Below are 18,610 nucleotides of genomic sequence, written 5' to 3' on the forward strand. Positions count from 1 at the left end.
AGCAGCATATATGAGCGCAGTGCACAGGGCAGTTCTGAGTATGGGGCAACTTTCCCACCAGGTACGATGCACCAAAAGGTGAGAATACCTCAGGGTCCCACCAAACACCCGCTGGCACCTGAGGCTTGACACAGTCTTGTGGAACCCTCTGTTGAGGCTCTCAGTGTCGTTTGCCCCTTGACCTCACCTTGGTCTTTGCCCTCCCTCATTCATTTGGCTGTTGGGTGGCTTGCAATGCCCAGATATGTCCACATGCAAGTCACTGTGCTCCCAGGGCTGGTTTAGTGTCCGCAGTCCATCCATTCATGGGGAAAAAATTGTGGGATGCTCTAGTAACCGCCAATAGGCTTATTGTGAGGACCACATGAAATCATGTATATAAATCACTTCTAGAGCCAATGCGGCTGGTGTTAAGTCCATCCGGCACTAACACCTGGCACATGGTAGAGCCATGTCAAGAGACCAAATGACCATGGTTTCAGTTTCCCTGGTTCAACAATCTCCTAGTACACATTTGTGATTATTAACCTGCTTCTGGTCACTAATTGTTTCAGGTGTAAGTGCCTTGAGGCCAGGGTGATGCCACTTCCTGCTGCACAGTGCTGATACTCAGAGAGCATCTGGCGACTGGTCAACAGGTCCCCAGTGAGCTCAGATTTAAGAAGGACATGTAGGAAAAGAGACAAGGGCCACAAGTAACCATCCCTAACACTTCTGTGCCAGACACCGTGCTAAGCATTGTGTCACGTAATGAGAGAGCTACTACAAATATCCTATTTTAAAGATAAGAAAATTGAGCCTCGGGTGGTAAGCAACTTGTATAAGGTCCCATGGCTGGCAAGAGACAGATTCAGGACTCCTCCCTTGCTCCGGATCACCCCCCCCCCCCCCCGCCCGCCCCCGATCCATTTGCCCCATTACAATAACCAGGGAATAATGACAGAGGCCCTAGAAGAATAATGTCAGGAAGGCCAAAGCCTGAGTTTGAGCTTAAGAAAATAATAAGAACAACAGAAAGGGCATCTTATGTTTCAAGTAAGGAAAACCAAAAAGATAAGGGCAGGTGGTGCAGAGGCTACAAAAGACAGAGGGAAACTGGACTCTTGATTTCTCTTCTACATCTGTCTTCTCAGCAAAGAAGAGCTGTGGATAGTGTAACAAAGCCTTTGGTGTCATTACTTACAATGCCACCCAACTGCTTGAAACCAGTGGTTCTCAACATGGTCCCCAGACCAGCAATATCAGCATCACCTGGGTACCTGTTAGAAATGCAAATTCTCGGACCCAACCGGGCTTACTGAATCAGAAACTGTAGGACTGGGGCCAAGAAATCTGCATTTTAACAAACCCAGTAGGTGATTCCAATGCATGGCGTAAGTTTGAGAACCTCTACTCTCAACAAAACCGAGACCAATTAACATCCCGGGAGAAATCGTACACTAAGACCACTGAGAAGCTGGCTGTGATCTTCTCCAAATCATACAAAAATTGGAAAAGGACAGTCTGGAACAGCCCATCCTTGCCCCAATTTTCTAAACATGGGTGAAATATGGACTCCACTGGGCTTGTTGTCAACCCTAAGCCAGAATTTTAAAAAGGTCAGCAGTGCAATCAATGGCTCATGAACACCTGAAGAAGTAAACACCGAGAGCAGTTGTGCTCACTGGACGATGCCAGGGCACACTGTCCTGCTCTGCTTTTCCAAGGAGGATGGTAGACAGGTAGAGCCAGGATCAATACTTTGACAAAGTATTTCTTGAGCAGCATGGAGAAAGAACTGCGATCTGATGGATGGTTCAAGGAGTAAAAGGGAGCAAATGTTAACTCTCTTCTCAGAGAAGCCTTGTAAGATACACGCTATTTTCATCCCCATTTTCCTCACAAGGAAACAGGCTCAGAAATGCTAAGTGGATCGCCCCAGGTCACTCAGATGAGGAGCGGTGGGACTAGAACCCATGTGTATAGGCTTCAGTTGTCTCTACTCTTCCACTGCCATCCCTCCTCTCATGTCCTTGACAGATAGGCTGACCACTGTCTGTTGACCACTGACACCCAAAAGACACTAATTAATTAAAGGTTGATTTCATGGGGATCTCTAAGAACATTCCACCAGCCTCCCATCCTGCCAACTATCCCCATTTTTACCAATGGCTTAGATGAAGGCATCAGTTGTCTCCTTAGCCAATGCACAGAAGACGTGACTTTTGGGACGTTCCTAATATTTGGGGCTCAGAGTTGAATCCACACTTCTTTTGATGGGCTGAAACAATCAGTCAGTCTAAGAGGGAGGAATTTAATATGGATAAATGCGAGATTCTGTACTCAAGTTCTAAACAACCGTATAATCTAAAATCTTAGATCTTATACAAAATGTATAACATTTCGAGAGTCTGGGAGTCATCAATGACTTTGGTCAAATCCCACTTGGAGATGTTTTAGGTCCCAGGCCCAGGCATGAGAAGGACCACGGTGGCAGAGAAGTTCGAAAGTTGAAAGCTTTAGACAGAGAAGTCTCCAAAGAGCATGAGAACAATCTTTCTCCGATTAACAAGTATTTATAGGCTCCCAGAAGGCTCCAGGCCTGTCCTGGGGGAACACAAAAGTCAATGAAGCAAGGATTTTGCCCTTGAGGGGCTCAAGGATTTGGCCTGTGAGGCTCTAGGTGTAGAACTAGGGTTGAGAAGGGATATACAGGGAGTCAGGTTTCATCTGGACACTGGGAAGAACATTCCAACAAATAAAGGTCATCTGAAATGAGCTTGGTTGCCTCTTGTTCAGGCAGCAGTGAATGCCTCTTGGTGGGCCATGACTTGGGAAACCTGCATCAGGCAGAGTTAGTGTATTAGTTTGTGAGGACTGCTATAACAAAGGACCACAGGCCGAGTGACCTAAATTGACAACAGGAAATTATTGTCTCACAGATATGCAAACTGGAAGTCCTTCCAAGAGCTCTGAGGGAAGAATCTGTCCCAGGCCTCTCTCTTGTGGAGGACCAGCTCCATCATTCTCCCTGTGTGCCTGTGTATCTCCAAATCCCCCCTGCGTATTATGACATCCATTGCATTGGAATAAGGGCCACCCTAATTACCTCATTTTAACTTCATTACCTCTGTAAAGACCCTTATCTCCAGATGACGTCACATTCTGAGGTTGACTTCCACAGACGAATTTTGAGGGAACATATTTCAGCCCACAACAGTTGGGCTAGATGGTCACTTTTTCCATTCAGAGTCTTTGATTCATTGCACCTGTGCCAGGAGAGTCTCTAACCACTGGCTACTCTGCAGATGCTTGCCCATCTGAGGTAGTCCTTGGGCAGCGGCTTTGCAGGGAGGGGGCAGCCTGGTGCTAAGAAAGCCTGCCCTTGACTCTTCATACTGGCCCTGCCCCTGACTGAACAGCTCTTCCAGAGGGCTTCTGGCTCTGCCACACTGCAGGTGGCACAGTGCCCCGGCTGGCTGCTGACAAGGGAGATGAGCAACCCAGCGGAAGGACACCCAGGCAGCTGAACGTGGCTGCAGGATGGGGAACACTCTGGTCCGCAGCTGGTAGTGAATGGCTCAGATTCAATGACAACAATTCGGAAGCCTGTGACCCACTGAGAGGGTGGCCCTCGGGCAGGAAAGCAGCCTGCTGCCTGGCCCGTTTAGCTGCCCAACCGTGGGCCTGGTGCAGAGGAAGCCTGTGAATTGATGCTTAATTGGGCACCAAAAGTGCTGAACGTAGGCCGTAGGATGGCAGTGATCCAGCGGGCATCCCAGCCAGGGCTGGAGCAGATCTTCAGAGCGGGCACTGCTGCCTGGCAGCCTGGAGAAGCCTGAGGTTGGATGCGTGAGAGAGCAAGCCTGGTGCAGAGAATAAGAGGCAAGACCAGCGCAGTTGGGAGGTGGCCCCTCCCACACATGCCCGTCTCAGTCCCAAGAACGTGTCCCTAGGGCCAGTCCAGGAGCCGGGTTCCAGTCTCCTCCAGGGACGTGGAGTGTATATTCCATGACGGCGTTACATGGAGAAAAGGAGAGAGGTCTGCGGTATTAAGTCATTTTTCATAGACTGTCTCTCTATTTTTTAAATAGCAAATGCACATAGTAAAAAGAAAAATCCAAACAGTCTAAAAGGATTTAAAGTGAAAAGCAAGCAAGCCTTCCTCCACAGAGGCAGCCTGTTAAACTGGTTTTCTGTGTATACTCCTCCAGAAATAGCCACTTTTAAACAAAAAGGAGCGTTTTTTAAGTACCATACCTTAATATATTCTGGAAATCGTTCCACATCAGTACACAGCACCTAGCTCTCCTTTACAGTGTCTGGCCAATAATTTCTGTGAGCAGAAGCCATTGGTGGTCATCGTGGGTTTTTCCAATCTTGTCCTAGTATAACCACTGCTACAGTGATCATCTTATACTGACACCTGCACACATACATGCACGTATAGGCTTGCTCGTTAGATGTGCCATCGCTAAAAAGAGATGAATGTGGGTATTGTTAGTTTGTATAGAGGTTACCAAATTGCCCTCACTAGAGGTAGGTACCAATTTTCACTCCCACCTACAATTATTGAAAATTCCTGTTTTTCCATAACCTTGCCAACGTTGTATATTATCAACATTTGTTATGTTTCCAATCCAGCGGAAAATGGCATCTGACTGTTGTGTGAAATTGGATTCCTTTAGTTATGAATGAGGTTAATTATTATTTTTTTTTCCTGTCTGGAGTGGTGTCAGTTTAACCTCCAGGATCCAACCACAAGTTTTCAGCCCCCAAGAGGTGGTCTTTCTGTCCCTGCTGGGCCAAAGGGTGATCCCTGTGCATGAGCGACAGTCTCTTGACTCCCCAAGGGGCCCTCCCTGTAGCAGGAGGAAGCCCTGAAGGGATCAGCATCGTGATTTTTCCTCATGTTTTTTGGCACCATACCGTTGGCGTGCCTCTCTCATGTGCAGACCTGGTGGCTGCCTAGAAGGGTCTATGGTAAGGCCAGCCTCCTTCACTTCTCTGACCAGTGCCCCCACAGGGAATCACTGGCCTCTGCTTGCTCGTTTCCACTCATTGCTTCATTGAATAAAGATTTGTGATTCACCCACTTTGTGCGTGAGCTATGCTAGGATCTGGGGTCATAAAGAAGCAGGAAGTCAGTCCACTTGCTCACAGAATTTTTAATTGTAGGGGAGGAGAAAGACAAGTAAATGAATAATTATAGCATAGGGTGATAAGCGCTCTGCTAGGGAAAGAACAGCACACAGGCACAGACCCATCTGGGGAGGTCCGGGAAGTGACATCGAAGCTGAGACCATACGAAGGAATTGCCAGCCAGGAGAACTGGGAGGTGGTGATGTCCTGCTAGAAACCAAGAAGTACCTTGTAGCCACGTGGCTGTGTATGCCAGGTGGCAGGAGGGATTTCAGGCCCAGCTCACGAGGGCTTCACAAGCCTGGCTGAGGCCACTGGACATTCTCCCGGGGACTCCGAGAGTCACTGGGGAGTTTTTGGTGGCATGGTCATACTTGAGGTTAACCTTGCTGACTCGACTGAAGAGCATTGGCTTGGGTAAGCACGGAGGCCTGAGGACCAGGAATGGGCCTCAACCATCCACGGGACTTAGCTCTGCACTGCCCCCCTTCCAGATTTTGAGACAAAATCCCCAGCTCTCCATCGTCACAAAGCTGGGCAGCCTCATCCTGAGATGTTCCCCAGGATACCAGAGCCCTACGCAGAGGGCTGTGGTCAGAAAAAACAGCTGTGGGCCCTCAGATCAGGGCCCAAGCTGTTGATGTGCATAATGGGAGACCAGGAGTCTGAGGGTCTTGTCCCCTATTTTGCTGCTGGCCTTGCACAAAGTGACACCAAGTGTCCCATGGTAACTACCTGTAAGGCATTCCTGCTCCTTAAGGACAACATGAGCTATGTCCCACAAAGTGCTTTTAGTGTCTTAGAGAAAGCCCTTTTGGTGTCTTTTTCCAACAGTGGCAACCATTGCGTTTGCCACATCCCGAGCCCAGGGAGCCAGGAAGAAGGACAAATGTGCTTTGGAGATGATTTTGGCAATCCTCATCTATTGCTGTCCATGCTCATAAAATACGGCGCTTAATCGTCTTGGCAATTGGGGTAACCAATTTGAAAAATAATTACTGCCTTCTTTGAGATTACTTTGCCTTCTAATTAAAATCTCAAGACTGGGATATTAAAGGTGCATTGTCAATACAACATCCCGGATGCACCCAGCTAACCTCATTTGGGAAGGCAAAATTAATTAGTTTGTGTTTTAACACCCAGCTGTTATCCTAAGGAAGGAAATAGTGTACAAGTCGGCCACACACACAGTCTCTAAATTGGCCAGAGCGGCTGAGGAGATAGAAAGGAAATCAAGGGTGATTTGTTCCCACATGACTCAGCCAGCTTCTATTACAAGCTGCTCATTAAACGGCACCCCCGTGTCCCTGTCAGACATCGCTCAGGAGTGTTCTTGTTTACCCATGGCTGCAGGATGGGAATTAAGTGGGTCCCTCCGTGCCCCTGAGCTCTCGATTCAATCTGGAGCCTCCTTTGCTGTTAACACCTTCCCCAGTGATTGACTCTCGGTGGAAAGGCTGGCAGCAGACCCGAGAGGGCAGGCATCTCCGGCCCCACCAGCCACAAGTACAAGGCCGTGTGCGCTGCTGGGCTTCCCCCTTTCTGCTTTTTGACTTCTTTGTATTTTCCAGTTCCATTTGAGTCAAACGTTTGCTGAGCACAATGGAAGCCAGGATAATAGTGGTTCTAGGCTGTGCTACAGTAACAACCCCCAGACCCTTCATGGTTTAGCACAACTGAAGCTCATTGCTCATTCGTGCAAGGTGTGGTGCAGGTCGGCTCCCAGCCTCTTCCAGCCAGTGATTCAGGGATCTAGGATTCTTCCTTCTTAGGCTGACACCGTCTTTATGAGAGGCTTTGAGGTTCTCCAAGGCAGAAGAGAAGAAGGGAGGGCCAGCTCTTAAGAAACATTGGCCCTGGGGCGCCTGGGTGGCTTAGTCGGTTGAGTGTCTGACATCAGCTCAGGTCATGATCTCGCAGTTTGTGAGTTCGAGTTCCACTTCGGGCTCTGTGCTGACAGCTCAGAGCCTGGAGCCTGCTTCAGATTCTGTGTCTCCCTCTCTGTCTGTCCCTCCACTGCTCGCACTCTGTTTCTCTCTCTCAAAAATAAATAAATATTTTTTAAAAATTAAAAAAAAAAGAAACATTGGCCCCCAAGGGACACATTTCTTGTCACAGCCTATTGGCAAAAGCTGGTCACATGACTCCTGTCCAATTGCAAGGGATACTGGGAGATGTAGGAGGCCACATGGAGTGTTTGTTGAGTGCTGCTGTCCTCACCACAGTGCCCTGGCTGCCCCTTGCAATGAGCCAGGTGCCTCTGGAGCTCCTACCAGGAGTATAAGGCACAGCCTCTGCTCTCGAGGAAATTCCAGCACTGTTTAGGGGGGGGAGACCAACCCATACACTAGCGAATTATCAGGCCAGATTGATAAGCACCACAGGAGAAGCAGGAGCAACGTTCATAATAGGTGGAAGCGATTACCTCAGTAGGAACTGGGAAGGAATGGAACAAAGAGAACATTTCCAGGAAGATGTGATTCATGTGGTTAGTTTGGGGGAGGGGGGCGGCGAGGGGAGGGGAAAGACAGTGTTCACCAAGGAGACGTGGGGATGAAAGTCACATCTGCAAGGGAGGGCAGAGCATGTGTCTGTGTAACCTCAGACCTCCTCCTGATCAAACTCTTCCCTCCCCGTCTCTGAGCAAAGCACTGATGTCCTGAAAAGAAATTCATATCCAAAAGCCTTCTCAGGCGAAAGGTCTTACAATCAGAAAATAAACAAACCACAAATCCCTTAATCTGGCATGTGGCCGGTGTTAGGGCTTCAATTTGCTCAGGGAGCAAATGGAGCTATGCTCTCGTGCAGGGACACTGCAGTGGCTCACACGCCCCTGGGTAGGGTCAACAGCCTCTGTGGCCAGCTCGGTCCTGGCCTCGACCCTCTCAGAATCACCCTAGGGCGGAAGAGGCCCAAAAACCAGGAGTGGGGAAGCAGCGTTTTATCTAAGCTCTATCTAACCTTTTCTCAGGCACATCTAGGACTGCTGCGTTTTCCCCTGGAACCTGAAAGAAGAGGTCAAGTTCAATCTAGGAGACCCATCGATTACCCACAGATACAGTCTGTTGACTCACCCAATAGGGCCTCACATGATCTTTTTATTTTATTTTTTTGAGAGAGAGAGAAAGAGTGTATGTGAGCAGGGGAGGGGGAGAGAGAGGAGACACAGAACCTGAACCAGGTTCCAGGCTCTGAGCAATCGGTGCTTAGACAGACACGAGGCTCGAACCCACGGACTGTGAGATCATCACCTGAACCGAAGTTGAATGCTTAACTGAACCACCCAGGAGCCCCTGTTTGTTTTTTTTAATTAGTTGCCAACATTTAAAGGCTTTGAGAAATTGCATAAAAATCCAGATCTCTGATACTCTTGGGAAAAAAAATCAGAAAATTCAGCACCACCATACTGGACAATGGTAAAACTGAGTGCCCTATTAGATGCCACAGTCCCATCACTGGCAAGCCTGAGGGTGGGCACTGGTTTTCTCTACACACATCCCAGCTCCCAGCTCACTCTGTCACATCCCCTGCCAGGCTGCCGGGCTAGATGAGTTCTCTGGGCTCAATCGTCTTTAAAACTCTACGACTATTCCTTTCAGACTCACTCGTTGCCCCTCTTTTCTCTAAATATACCTTCCTCTTAGCAGAACCACCTACCAGTGAGAGCAGGGCTTTGTAGCCTTGGCTGCACATCTGAACTACTGGAGAAGGTTTTAAAATTTCCAGTGTCCAGTCTGCACCTAGAGGTTGCATTCAGGTTCAGTGCTCTTAAAGCTCCAGGCCATTCAGTGGACAGCCGAGGTCGAAACCATCGAGTTAGAACCAAAAATGCAACAGGCTAGCACAGGAGTGGGAGAGCTCCCTGTTATCAGAGGTAGTGAAGCCAAGGTGAATGAGCGCTTTGTTAAAGATGTGTGGGGCGATCCAAACATCAGCTGCTACTCTGCTGGGATTCTTCTCCTCCTTGTACTCTCCCTGCTTTTGCCCCCGCTCCCCCGGGGCCCTTCCAAGCTCAGCTCAGCCCCGTTGAACATACAAGGAAGGACACCTTCTCTGGTGAGCCTCGACCTCAGCACCAAGCGCCCGCCCTGAGCCGGCTCCATGACCTCCACGTATCAGCTGGGAGTAAGCTTCTCAGCCGTGCAGGGAAGAAATGATGAAGGTCTGCGCGATGTCCACACAGGTTTTCCCCCTATTTTTTCCCAGTTGTGTTTGTGGTTAGTGGAGCCATTGTCTTGCTCTCTGCCTGTCTGATTCTGGGTTGAAAAATTCAGCCACAGGGAAGTTGCTCGGCCCAGACAGGATGAAACAAGAGACCCAAGCACAGTGGTCTTCAAGTGACAGGCTCATGAGATAACAGCAGTTGCCTGTACCCGCCTCCCCCCGGAGCACACGGTGCTCCAGAGAATCATGTTTGCTCTGATTCTGGCCACCTGGGACCACAGCCTCCACCGGCAAACTCTAAGGGGAGATTCAAATCACCCACCCTGACAGAATGGACCAAGGGAGGTGGGGGGTGTCCTGGAAATAGGTTTCATTATAGCAAATATTCCTGATATACTGAAATTATATGGGTTATTAGGAATCTGTAAGCTTGTCTGAGCCAACGGCTAATACCTCCTCCCCCCCACAAAAAAAAAAAAAGGATTTTAAGGTTAACTTTCTGGAATGTCTTGGGGTTTCCCTTTGGGGGCTGCAGAAAGAACCACTTGCAAAAGACAGGGCATACCTGAGCTTCAAGAAAATCTTCCCCCTGCTCACCCAGCTTTTAGCTAAAAACCACTGTGACTAATGAAGCAGTTTCAACTTCCAGCAACATGTAAATGTCCTGCCTGGCATACTTTTACTTCTGGCGTGAATTCAGTTGGTGTGTGTGACTATACAGTCACACGTATCACTGTGCTCAGGTGTCATCAGGAGCCGCACTGTGGCTGGGGAGTGCACGTGTCTCACAATGGCAGGTGGAGCACATGGGGTGTGAGGTCAGAAAAATACAGTCAGCGTCTGGCGTGGACACATGGTCGTGAGGAGTCGGTGGTAAGGAATTCTGTCTTTCCACCGAAGCATATGTACTGCATGTAAAGGGATTCAGCCTAGGGTAAAGACAAACTTTTACAAGAAAGAAAGAGGTTATACCACACACCCCAGTGAGTTTGAAAACCAAGCAGAAGAACCACAGAGGAGGGGCGCCTGGGTGGCTCAGTCGGTTAAGTGTCCGACTTCGGCTCAGATCATGATCTCAGGTCTGTGAGTTCGAGCCCTGCATCGGGCTCTGTGCTGACAGCTCAGGGCCTGGAGCCTGCTTCGGTTTCTGTGTGTCTCTCTCTGCTCCTCCCCTGCTCATACTCTGTCTCTCTCTCAAAAATAAGATTAAAAAAATTTTTTTTAATTGTCCCCTTCCTAGGACCCTTTTGTACTATTGGTGGGAATACAAACTGGTGCAGCCACTCTGGAAAACAGTATGGAGGTTCCTCAAAAAATTAAAAATAAAACTGTCCTATTACCCAGCAATTGCACTACTAGGAATTTATCCAAAGGATACAAAAATGCTGATTCTAAGGGGCACATGCACCCCAATGTTTATAGCAGCGTTTTCAACAATAGCCAAATTATGGAACTATCCAAATGTCCATTGACTGATGGATGGATAAAGATGTGGTGTATATATACAATGGAGTACTACTCAGTGATGAAAAAGAATGAAATCTTGCCATTTGCAACAATGTGGATGGAACTGGAGGGTATTATGCTAAACGAAATAAGTCAGTCAAAAAAAGACAGGTATCACATGATTTCAATCATATGTGGAATTTGAGAAACTTAACAGGTGATCATATGGGAAGGGAAGGAAAAATAAGATAAAAACGGAGAGGGAGGCAAACCACAAGAGATTCTTAAATACAGAGAACAAACTGAGGGTTGATGGGGGTGGGGAAAATAGGTGATGAGCATTGAGGAGGACACTTGTTGGGATGAGCACTGGGTGTCATATGTAAGAGATGAATCGCTGGGATCTACTCCTGAAGCTAAGACTACACTGAATGTTAACTAACTTGGAAGGAAGGAAGGAAGGAAGGAAGGAAGGAAGGAAGGAAGGAAGGAAGGAAGGAAGGAAGGAAGAAGAAAGAAAGGAAAGGAGGAAGGAAGGAAGGAAGGAAAGAAAAGGAAAGGAAAGAAGGAAGGAAGGAAGGAAGGAAGGAAGGAAGGAAGGAAGGAAGGAGGAGGGAGGAAGGAAGGAAAGGAAAGGAAAGGAAAGGAAAGGAAGGAAAGGAAAGGAAAGGAAAGGAAAGGAAAGGAAAGGAAAGGAAGGAAGGAAGGAAAGGAAAGAAGGAAGGAAGGAAGGGAGGGAGGGAGGAAGGAAGGAAGAAAGAAAGAAAGAAAGAAAGAAAGAAAGAAAGAAAGAAAGAAAGAAAGAAAGAAAGGAAGGAAGGAAGGAAGGAAGGAAGGAAGGAAGGAAGGAAGGAAGGAAGGAAATCTAACATTTCAAACCTTAAAAAAATAAAGAAATTGTTCCCTTCCTGGAAAAGTGATTCACAAGCTCACGTTTCTTTTTTGTTTCTCTTCTCACTTTTTCTTTTTTTTTTTTTTCAGATACTGGCTGACCAACAAAGTCCACATCAAAAGACCCACCACCGGTCTCTTGATGTACACCCTGGCCACACGTTTCTGCAACCAGATCTACCTCTATGGCTTCTGGCCCTTTCCACTAGATCAGAACCAGAACCCCGTCAAGTACCACTATTACGACAGCCTCAAGTATGGCTACACCTCCCAGGCCAGCCCCCACACCATGCCTTTGGAGTTCAAGGCCCTCAAGAGCCTGCATGAGCAGGGGGCTTTGAAACTGACTGTTGGCCAGTGTGACGGGGCCACGTAAGCTGGGCACCTCGTGGGACTCAGTGGCTCACATTTCCTGCCAGCTACACCACAGGCAGATGGGAGTCGGGGTGGTACAAATCATACAACAAGCAGGCTAGTGGTTTTCTTTGTTCAAGTGTAAAACAGTGACCAGAATATATATATCTATACCTGCATATATATATTGACCTGAGTATTTATAACTGTGTGGTGTTCATCTAGCATTAGGCAGATAAGCCACAGGAAGAAGGTGTGGAGAACCCACCCAAACCAGATGGAGACTCGGTCCATCTTTAAGGGCAGAAGGACTTGACATGAAAAAGAAGCCAGTCCCATGACTTTGGATGACAAACTGCTTCCTGGATTGGAGAGATCTTTGGGCTCATGGATGGATGGAGAGCCACCTGTTGGCAGCTGCCCCAAGCCTCTGAGATATGTGGATCCTGGGTGAGCCAAGACCCAGAAGGGACATCTTGACCCAAGTCTAAAATGGTGCTGTTCACAGAGGAGAAGGAGATTGAGGGGTCCAGCCTGGCAGAGGAGTATAGGGACACTGGGAAGCAGAAGCCGCTTCAGAGCCGTGGGCCTTGTTCCACAAACTTGGAGTTTAACTCTCCCAGGGATGATCCCCGGTGGACGCACCTGTCCCAGCCAGGCTTCCACAGCTGTGGAGGGAAGGCTAGAGAAGAAACTATGGTCAGTGCATATTCTGGCTTTGCAAGAACCACCAAGGACCTGGACAGAGCAGGCAGATGACACTAAAGAGCCTTGCGTTTTTCAAAATTTGAGACCTCCTGCTCAGGGGAGCACTCCGCCCCACAGTGAGGCAGAAGCGTGTCCAGAATGTGGTGGTTTGGTGGGTGTTCTTTAAGGCAAGTAGAGTCCACCAAGGAGCAAGGGGCCCTGGGATTCCACCCTCTGGGTTAGCCCCCTTCCTGCTCTGTTAGAATGTCACTGGAGGGACCGGACTGTCCCCTTCTGCCACCGGGGAAGCCATGGCAAAAGCTTGAAAGGGCACCATCAAGATAAATGTCACCCTTTTTAAAATATACATGATTGCCTTTCTGGGTGCCTCACAGAGCCCCAGAGCGTGAGACCTGAAAAAACGTTAAGCACCCAGCTTCATTTCTCTGTAACTGCTCTGTTTGCTTTCTGCATCATGCACTCGGGGGGCCTGTGCAGCCAGACTGCCTGTGTCAATGTCACTTCCTTATCATCTTCCTATCCTGATGGTCACATTAGCCGGCGCTGAGCTCCAACACTGAGGCTTTCAAGTCTGCAGGGAGCGGTTCCAATTCCACCTCGACCCCCACCGGCCCACCCTCCCCCACGGAGGCAATGATTTTAGAATTTCACGAAGATCCTTCTCGCCCCCTATTAAGATTAATAGTTAAGACTTTTTTTTTTTTTTTTTTTTTTTTTTAACCCAAAGCCAAATGCAGTATCCAAATACTGGACACGATCTCCCTGGGGAAATCTGGGCTCCATGCCAATCACTTAGGGGCTAGAATCAGAGGTCACATATAGACAAGCATCAGCCGGCCCGATTAGTTAGATGTATTCCCTCACCTGATAAATAACAGTGTTTTCAAACATATTTGAAAGATAAGTAAAAAACCATTATCTCGAAGGTGAAGGGAGTTAAGAAAAGCAACCCAGATCTGCTCCCAAGCGCATGAGACCGGACATAATTAATCAGCGGCAATTCAGAACAGGACGTTGGCTCTAAATTCGTGACTGAGGGGAAGGAGAGGCTGTGGGAGGGTACCCAGAACCATCAACCCCCACACGTGGATACCCCAGCTCCAAACCGCGACTACGATTGCCACCCTGCATCTCTGTGTTTCTTCCCTTGTTGTTCTTGCCGTTGATGCTTGAAGTCTGAGATTTGGGATTTGCATTATAAAATGAATATTTTAAAAAGCAACAGCCCTAACAGCCTCTGTGGGAACTGAGTGGTTGGACTCCCTCACAAGAAATGGAAGTAATTAGTATCATATTTTACACTTCTCCAGAGCCTTTCATCTTGAGGATCTCAAAGGCCCTGGAAGACATTTAATGTCTGAAGCTGGCAATGCCCTGGGGAACAGGCAGAATTGCCTGGGTCTCGGCGGATTAACTAAGGCTTTGGACTCCAGAACGTTCCAGTGGTGAGTCCTAGGGAAGCTGGGATGCCAGGTCCTGGGGTTGGCCCCGCGCTCTGTGTACCGGCCAGAGCTCCGTGGAAGAGATGATTTTCCTTCTGTCCCATATTGAGCATTGTCCCCCATTGTCCCATATTGTCCCATTGTCGTGGCTCCTTTAAACTGACAGTGGCGGCTGTTGAAGTAGAAGGAGCCCTGAGAACCTGTCCTCAGCTTCTCCCCAGAGAAGGGCTGGGGAGCCAGGACCATCCACACCCTTCTGTTCCCCAGCTCACAGGTCCTGCGCCACCAAAATGCTCTGGCCACTGATGGCAGAAGCTCCAGGGGCCTGGGCTCCCCCACCAGCTCCTGCTCCTCCAGCTGGGCGCACAGTCAGGAGGCAGCCTGCCCCCTCTGCCCATTCAGAGAAGTTCAGTTTGACTGAGGTGACACCGTAGCCTCTGGCACAGGCCAGCTAGCCTGGGTGGCCCCGAGTCCCAGCCTGCATCCTGTCCCTACCACCTGGTCCACCACCTTGTGACGACAGTGGGCATGGCCATCCTCGGAGCAGGAGACCCTTCCAGTCACCTCCTGTTGGCCGTTAGTCCCCAGTACTCTGCCATCACCCACCCTGGAGCCCCCGAGACCCCTATGCCCCTCAAGTCCCCAGATGACCACCGCCCTCCAGCAGCCACCTCCTTGGCTGATGGAGCCATCTAAAACACCATCTCTCCTCCAGATCTCCTGCTCTCTTTCCTCCCCGCTCCCCTCCTTCCTCCCATTTCTGGGAGGAAGTGACCTCTGTCCTCTGACCAGTGACATTTTCCCCAGCCACTCCTCTGCCACCTCTGTCCTCCCTTCCAGCAGCACACACCACCCATCCCGGCTTCTGCGGCCTCTTCCCTCCCTTCCCATCACTACCAGCCTTGGGAAGCGGTCTCTGGTGCTTGTGCTGAGGTCCCCCCAACCTGGCCTCCATGCTCCAGGGACCTGCAACTCAGCACCCTCCACGTGGCCACACCAAAAGACCCCTTGTCATCCCCAAGCTCCCCACATGGCTTGGTTCCACAGTGACCCTTCCTGGAGACCCCTGTCCCCTTGGTGCCCAGGATGCCATGCTCTCCTCCCTTCCCAATGCCTCATCATGTATTTATGTATTTATTTATTTATGTATTTATGATTTATTTATTGCCACCCTTACCTGGATCCAAAAAGGACCCGAGGAGGGTCAGACCATCATTTCCTTCTCTCCACCTTGCCCCACCACATGGACACTCTGTACATGGGCGCCTTCCGTGGCATCCCCACACTACCCCTTGGTGGCGCCATAGACCTCATGCACCCAAAGGCAAGTTTATCACGTCTGCCCCCGCTTCTGCCACAATCCTCTCTCTTCATGAGAAAAGCCCCACGACCTTCTCAACCACCCAAGTCTGAGACCCAAAAGTCATCTTCGACTCTTCTCCAGGGGTCCCCTTGTCACCCCTCCCCACCAGCTCTGTCCTTGCCTCCCCGTGGCTCACACAATGGCAGCAGCATGCTCCCTTGCCCTCACTCTGGGCACGTTGGCACACCCCCGGCGTCCTGCACCTGCATGGCAATTTTTATCTCCAGCCATTCACAAAACTTTAAACATTCCCCTGACCCACAAAATAAAGTACAAGTCTTCACCCTGACACTACAGACCACCCAGTAACACCCCATTCCTTCTTTACACCTTGCACTGGTCCATCTAGAATTGTTGCTACTTCTGGAAGGGGTGCCCGGGTTTCCTGTCTCTGTGCCTTTGGTCTTGCTGTTCTTCTTCTGTTCCCTTCAAGGCCCATTCAGAAACTACATCTTCCATGAAGCCCTCCCTGATCTACCAACCACTGGGATCTCTCCCTCCGCTGGACCACCATAGCACTTTATTTGTACCTTTCTCATGGCACTTACCATACTCTGCCTTGTATTATAGTTATTGTGCACTTGTCCTATGACCGTTCTTAGATTGTAAGCTCGCCAAGGGCAGGGACTGTGTTTTACTCATCTGTGTCCATCACAGCACCAGGAGAGGTGCATAGCACACAGCAGTTGCTCAATAAATGTTTGTTGGATTAAATCCTGAATGCCTGTGGAGGGCTGTATACTTAATGAAGTCATTTTGCATCTGTAATGTCATAAGAACCTCCAAAAAAAATCATATGAACTGGGCAGATGCAGAAATCATTATTCCTATTGGATGGGTCATAAAACTGAGGCAAAAAACTGCATGAAGCCCCATAGCTCACTGGCAGAATTTGCACTCAGGTCTTACCCCCTTATGGAATCTTCTGTTAATCCTTGTGGTTGGGTCACTGCAAACAGGAAAGTGACCTTAATCACAGTCCTGGCTGCCAGAGGTCTGGGCATTGCCTTCACAGAGTCAGACATGAACATAAACCTCAACATGAACCCCAGATTTTGCACCCACAAAGGCAAAGCCTCCCTCCTTTTGGGGGGAGGACAAAAGCCATTCAGGTTTTACCAGGTCCCTGCGGGACCTCATAAATCATTCCCGCTGTTGTTGTCACAGGGTACGAAGCCATCCGTCCAGATGGCAAAGAGACCAACAGCTCCAAGGGGCCGCCGTTTGATAAATCTCTTCATGCCTAATTAAAGCCCCCCTTCCAGAATGAACGGAACAGGGACATTTGTTGATGCCAGTCAGATGGGACTCCAGACGTGTGTGCTGCCTCATGAATGCCCTTAATAGCATCCCCAATGACACTGACAGCCTGCCCTAGCCCGCCTGTCTCTCACCAGCACTGCTGGATGGAATCATCTCTTCCCGTCTCCATCCGCCTCCTTCTGCTTCCCCTAAGCAGGGCTCTTCCCTCTGGCATCCACCAAGAGCAGGGTGAGCCTGGGGAGCCGGGTTGCAGCTCTTCTCGGGTATCTGAGCCCTGACTGGGGCAATGTGGGGGGATGGCAGAAAGGGAGGAGGGTGGGGAGCACCCTATGCCATTTCTCTGGGAAGCAAAATCCCAAGGGATTCTCCTCCAGTGGCAGGTTATCCACAGCAACAGGCAGGCAGCGGAAGGAGGTCTATCCGGAAGCAATTACCGCCCTTGGGCTTCATGGTGAGGGCAGGAGTTTCACCATTAGTGGTCCTGGTGGTGGGGCCGTATTCTACATACTACACATTGAGCCATCTATCCCCAAATCATCCAGTTTCCAGAATCACCCCCGTTGTGTATATCCAGAACCCAGCAGAACCACCCAATGAGGACACTAAGGGTCCCCTGTGGCTGTTCTTAGTCTTCCTCTCCATTTCCTCAGCCATCCCCCCCCTCCTGAGAACCTGGGGTGAGAAATGGGTCTCCCAGGGGATCCAAGGGCTATGTCAGGAAAGACCCAAATGCTCCAGCCATGATGTTCTAATATTAAAGAGGTTTCTCCAAAACTGACCCAGCACCAGCTGTGAGCAGCCAGAACTTGGGGAATTAATATAAAATGAGAGCCCACAGCCAAGCAGTGGGGAAGCTGCTCAGTGGCCGCGTGGACCCTGGCAGGGCAGACTCCGTGGCCAAACGTGGAGGTGAGTCAAGTCGGGGTTGGCTCCACAAAACACCCCTTCGATTTGGTTCAAAGCACCTTCATGTTCTAAAACGAGGTGGTCACAGGGGAGTGCCAGAGAGAGTCTGTGAAGAGACGACTGGCAATGAGAATAATTAGCCCTTCCTGGAAGGCAGACGTTGCAAAGGAGACCACTCTGGGGCAAGCTGCTTTGCTCAAGGAAAGCCAGCATTGTGCATTCCCCTTGCAAGGGCCTGGGGTTGACAAGAATGTAACTCACTGTAGTAACAACTGTGGCTGCTGCGTGAGCTCAGGAGCAACCCATCTCCCCGCAAGAGCTCTGGGACCCGCACCCGATGATCGCAGAAGCCTGCACTCAGAGCAGCAAGACACAGTCAAGATGAAGCCAGTCGACTTGGGCGCCATCTCTTCTGTAAACTGGAGAAGATGCCTACCTACCTCTTTCACCGAGTCATTGTGAAAATGCATATAAAGAACCGGGTAGAGGGGCGCCTGGGGGGGCTCAGACGGTTGAGCGTCTGACTCTTGTTTTTGGCTCAGGTCGTGATCTCACGGTTCATGAGTTTGAGCCCCCCGCACTGACAGTGCTGAGCCTGCTTGGGATTCTCTCTCTGTGTCTCTCTCCCTCTCTCCCTCCCTCCCTCCCTCTCTCCCTCTCTCTCTCTCTCTCTCCCTCTCTCCCTCTCTCAAAGATAAAGAAATAAGCTTTCAAAAAAAAAAAAACGGGGTGGAGAGAGAAGCTGGGTGAGGGGAGTGGGGAGGTTCAGTGCCATAAAGCAAATGAAATGGGTGCAGCTATGAGTTTGTAGGAATCTCCCCATGTCATTGCCCTGCTCAAACATGTTAGTGGCTTTCCTTAGCTCTTGGAAAAAAAAAAATGCTGACGTTTCCGAGACTGCAAAATTCCACGGCTTACTGGGGCTTGAAACCCCCTCCCCTTTGGCTCATGC

General features: G+C 49.6%; 1 protein-coding gene across 1 annotated transcript in view; it reads left to right on the forward strand.

The window, feature by feature from the left end:
• The window catches only part of ST8SIA2 (ST8 alpha-N-acetyl-neuraminide alpha-2,8-sialyltransferase 2), a 66,403-nt gene extending 51,581 nt beyond the window's left edge, over nt 1–14,822 (forward strand). Inside the window, exons 7-8 of the mRNA XM_032593471.1 lie at nt 11,713–11,994; nt 14,573–14,822. Of these exons, the coding sequence (XP_032449362.1) occupies nt 11,713–11,994; nt 14,573–14,822 (532 nt within the window). The remainder of the gene's footprint in view (nt 1–11,712; nt 11,995–14,572) is intronic.
• Nucleotides 14,823–18,610: the final 3,788 nt, after the last annotated feature.

The sequence above is a fragment of the Lynx canadensis genome, chromosome B3 (assembly GCF_007474595.2).
Source record: "Lynx canadensis isolate LIC74 chromosome B3, mLynCan4.pri.v2, whole genome shotgun sequence".
Lineage (NCBI taxonomy): Eukaryota > Metazoa > Chordata > Mammalia > Carnivora > Felidae > Lynx > Lynx canadensis.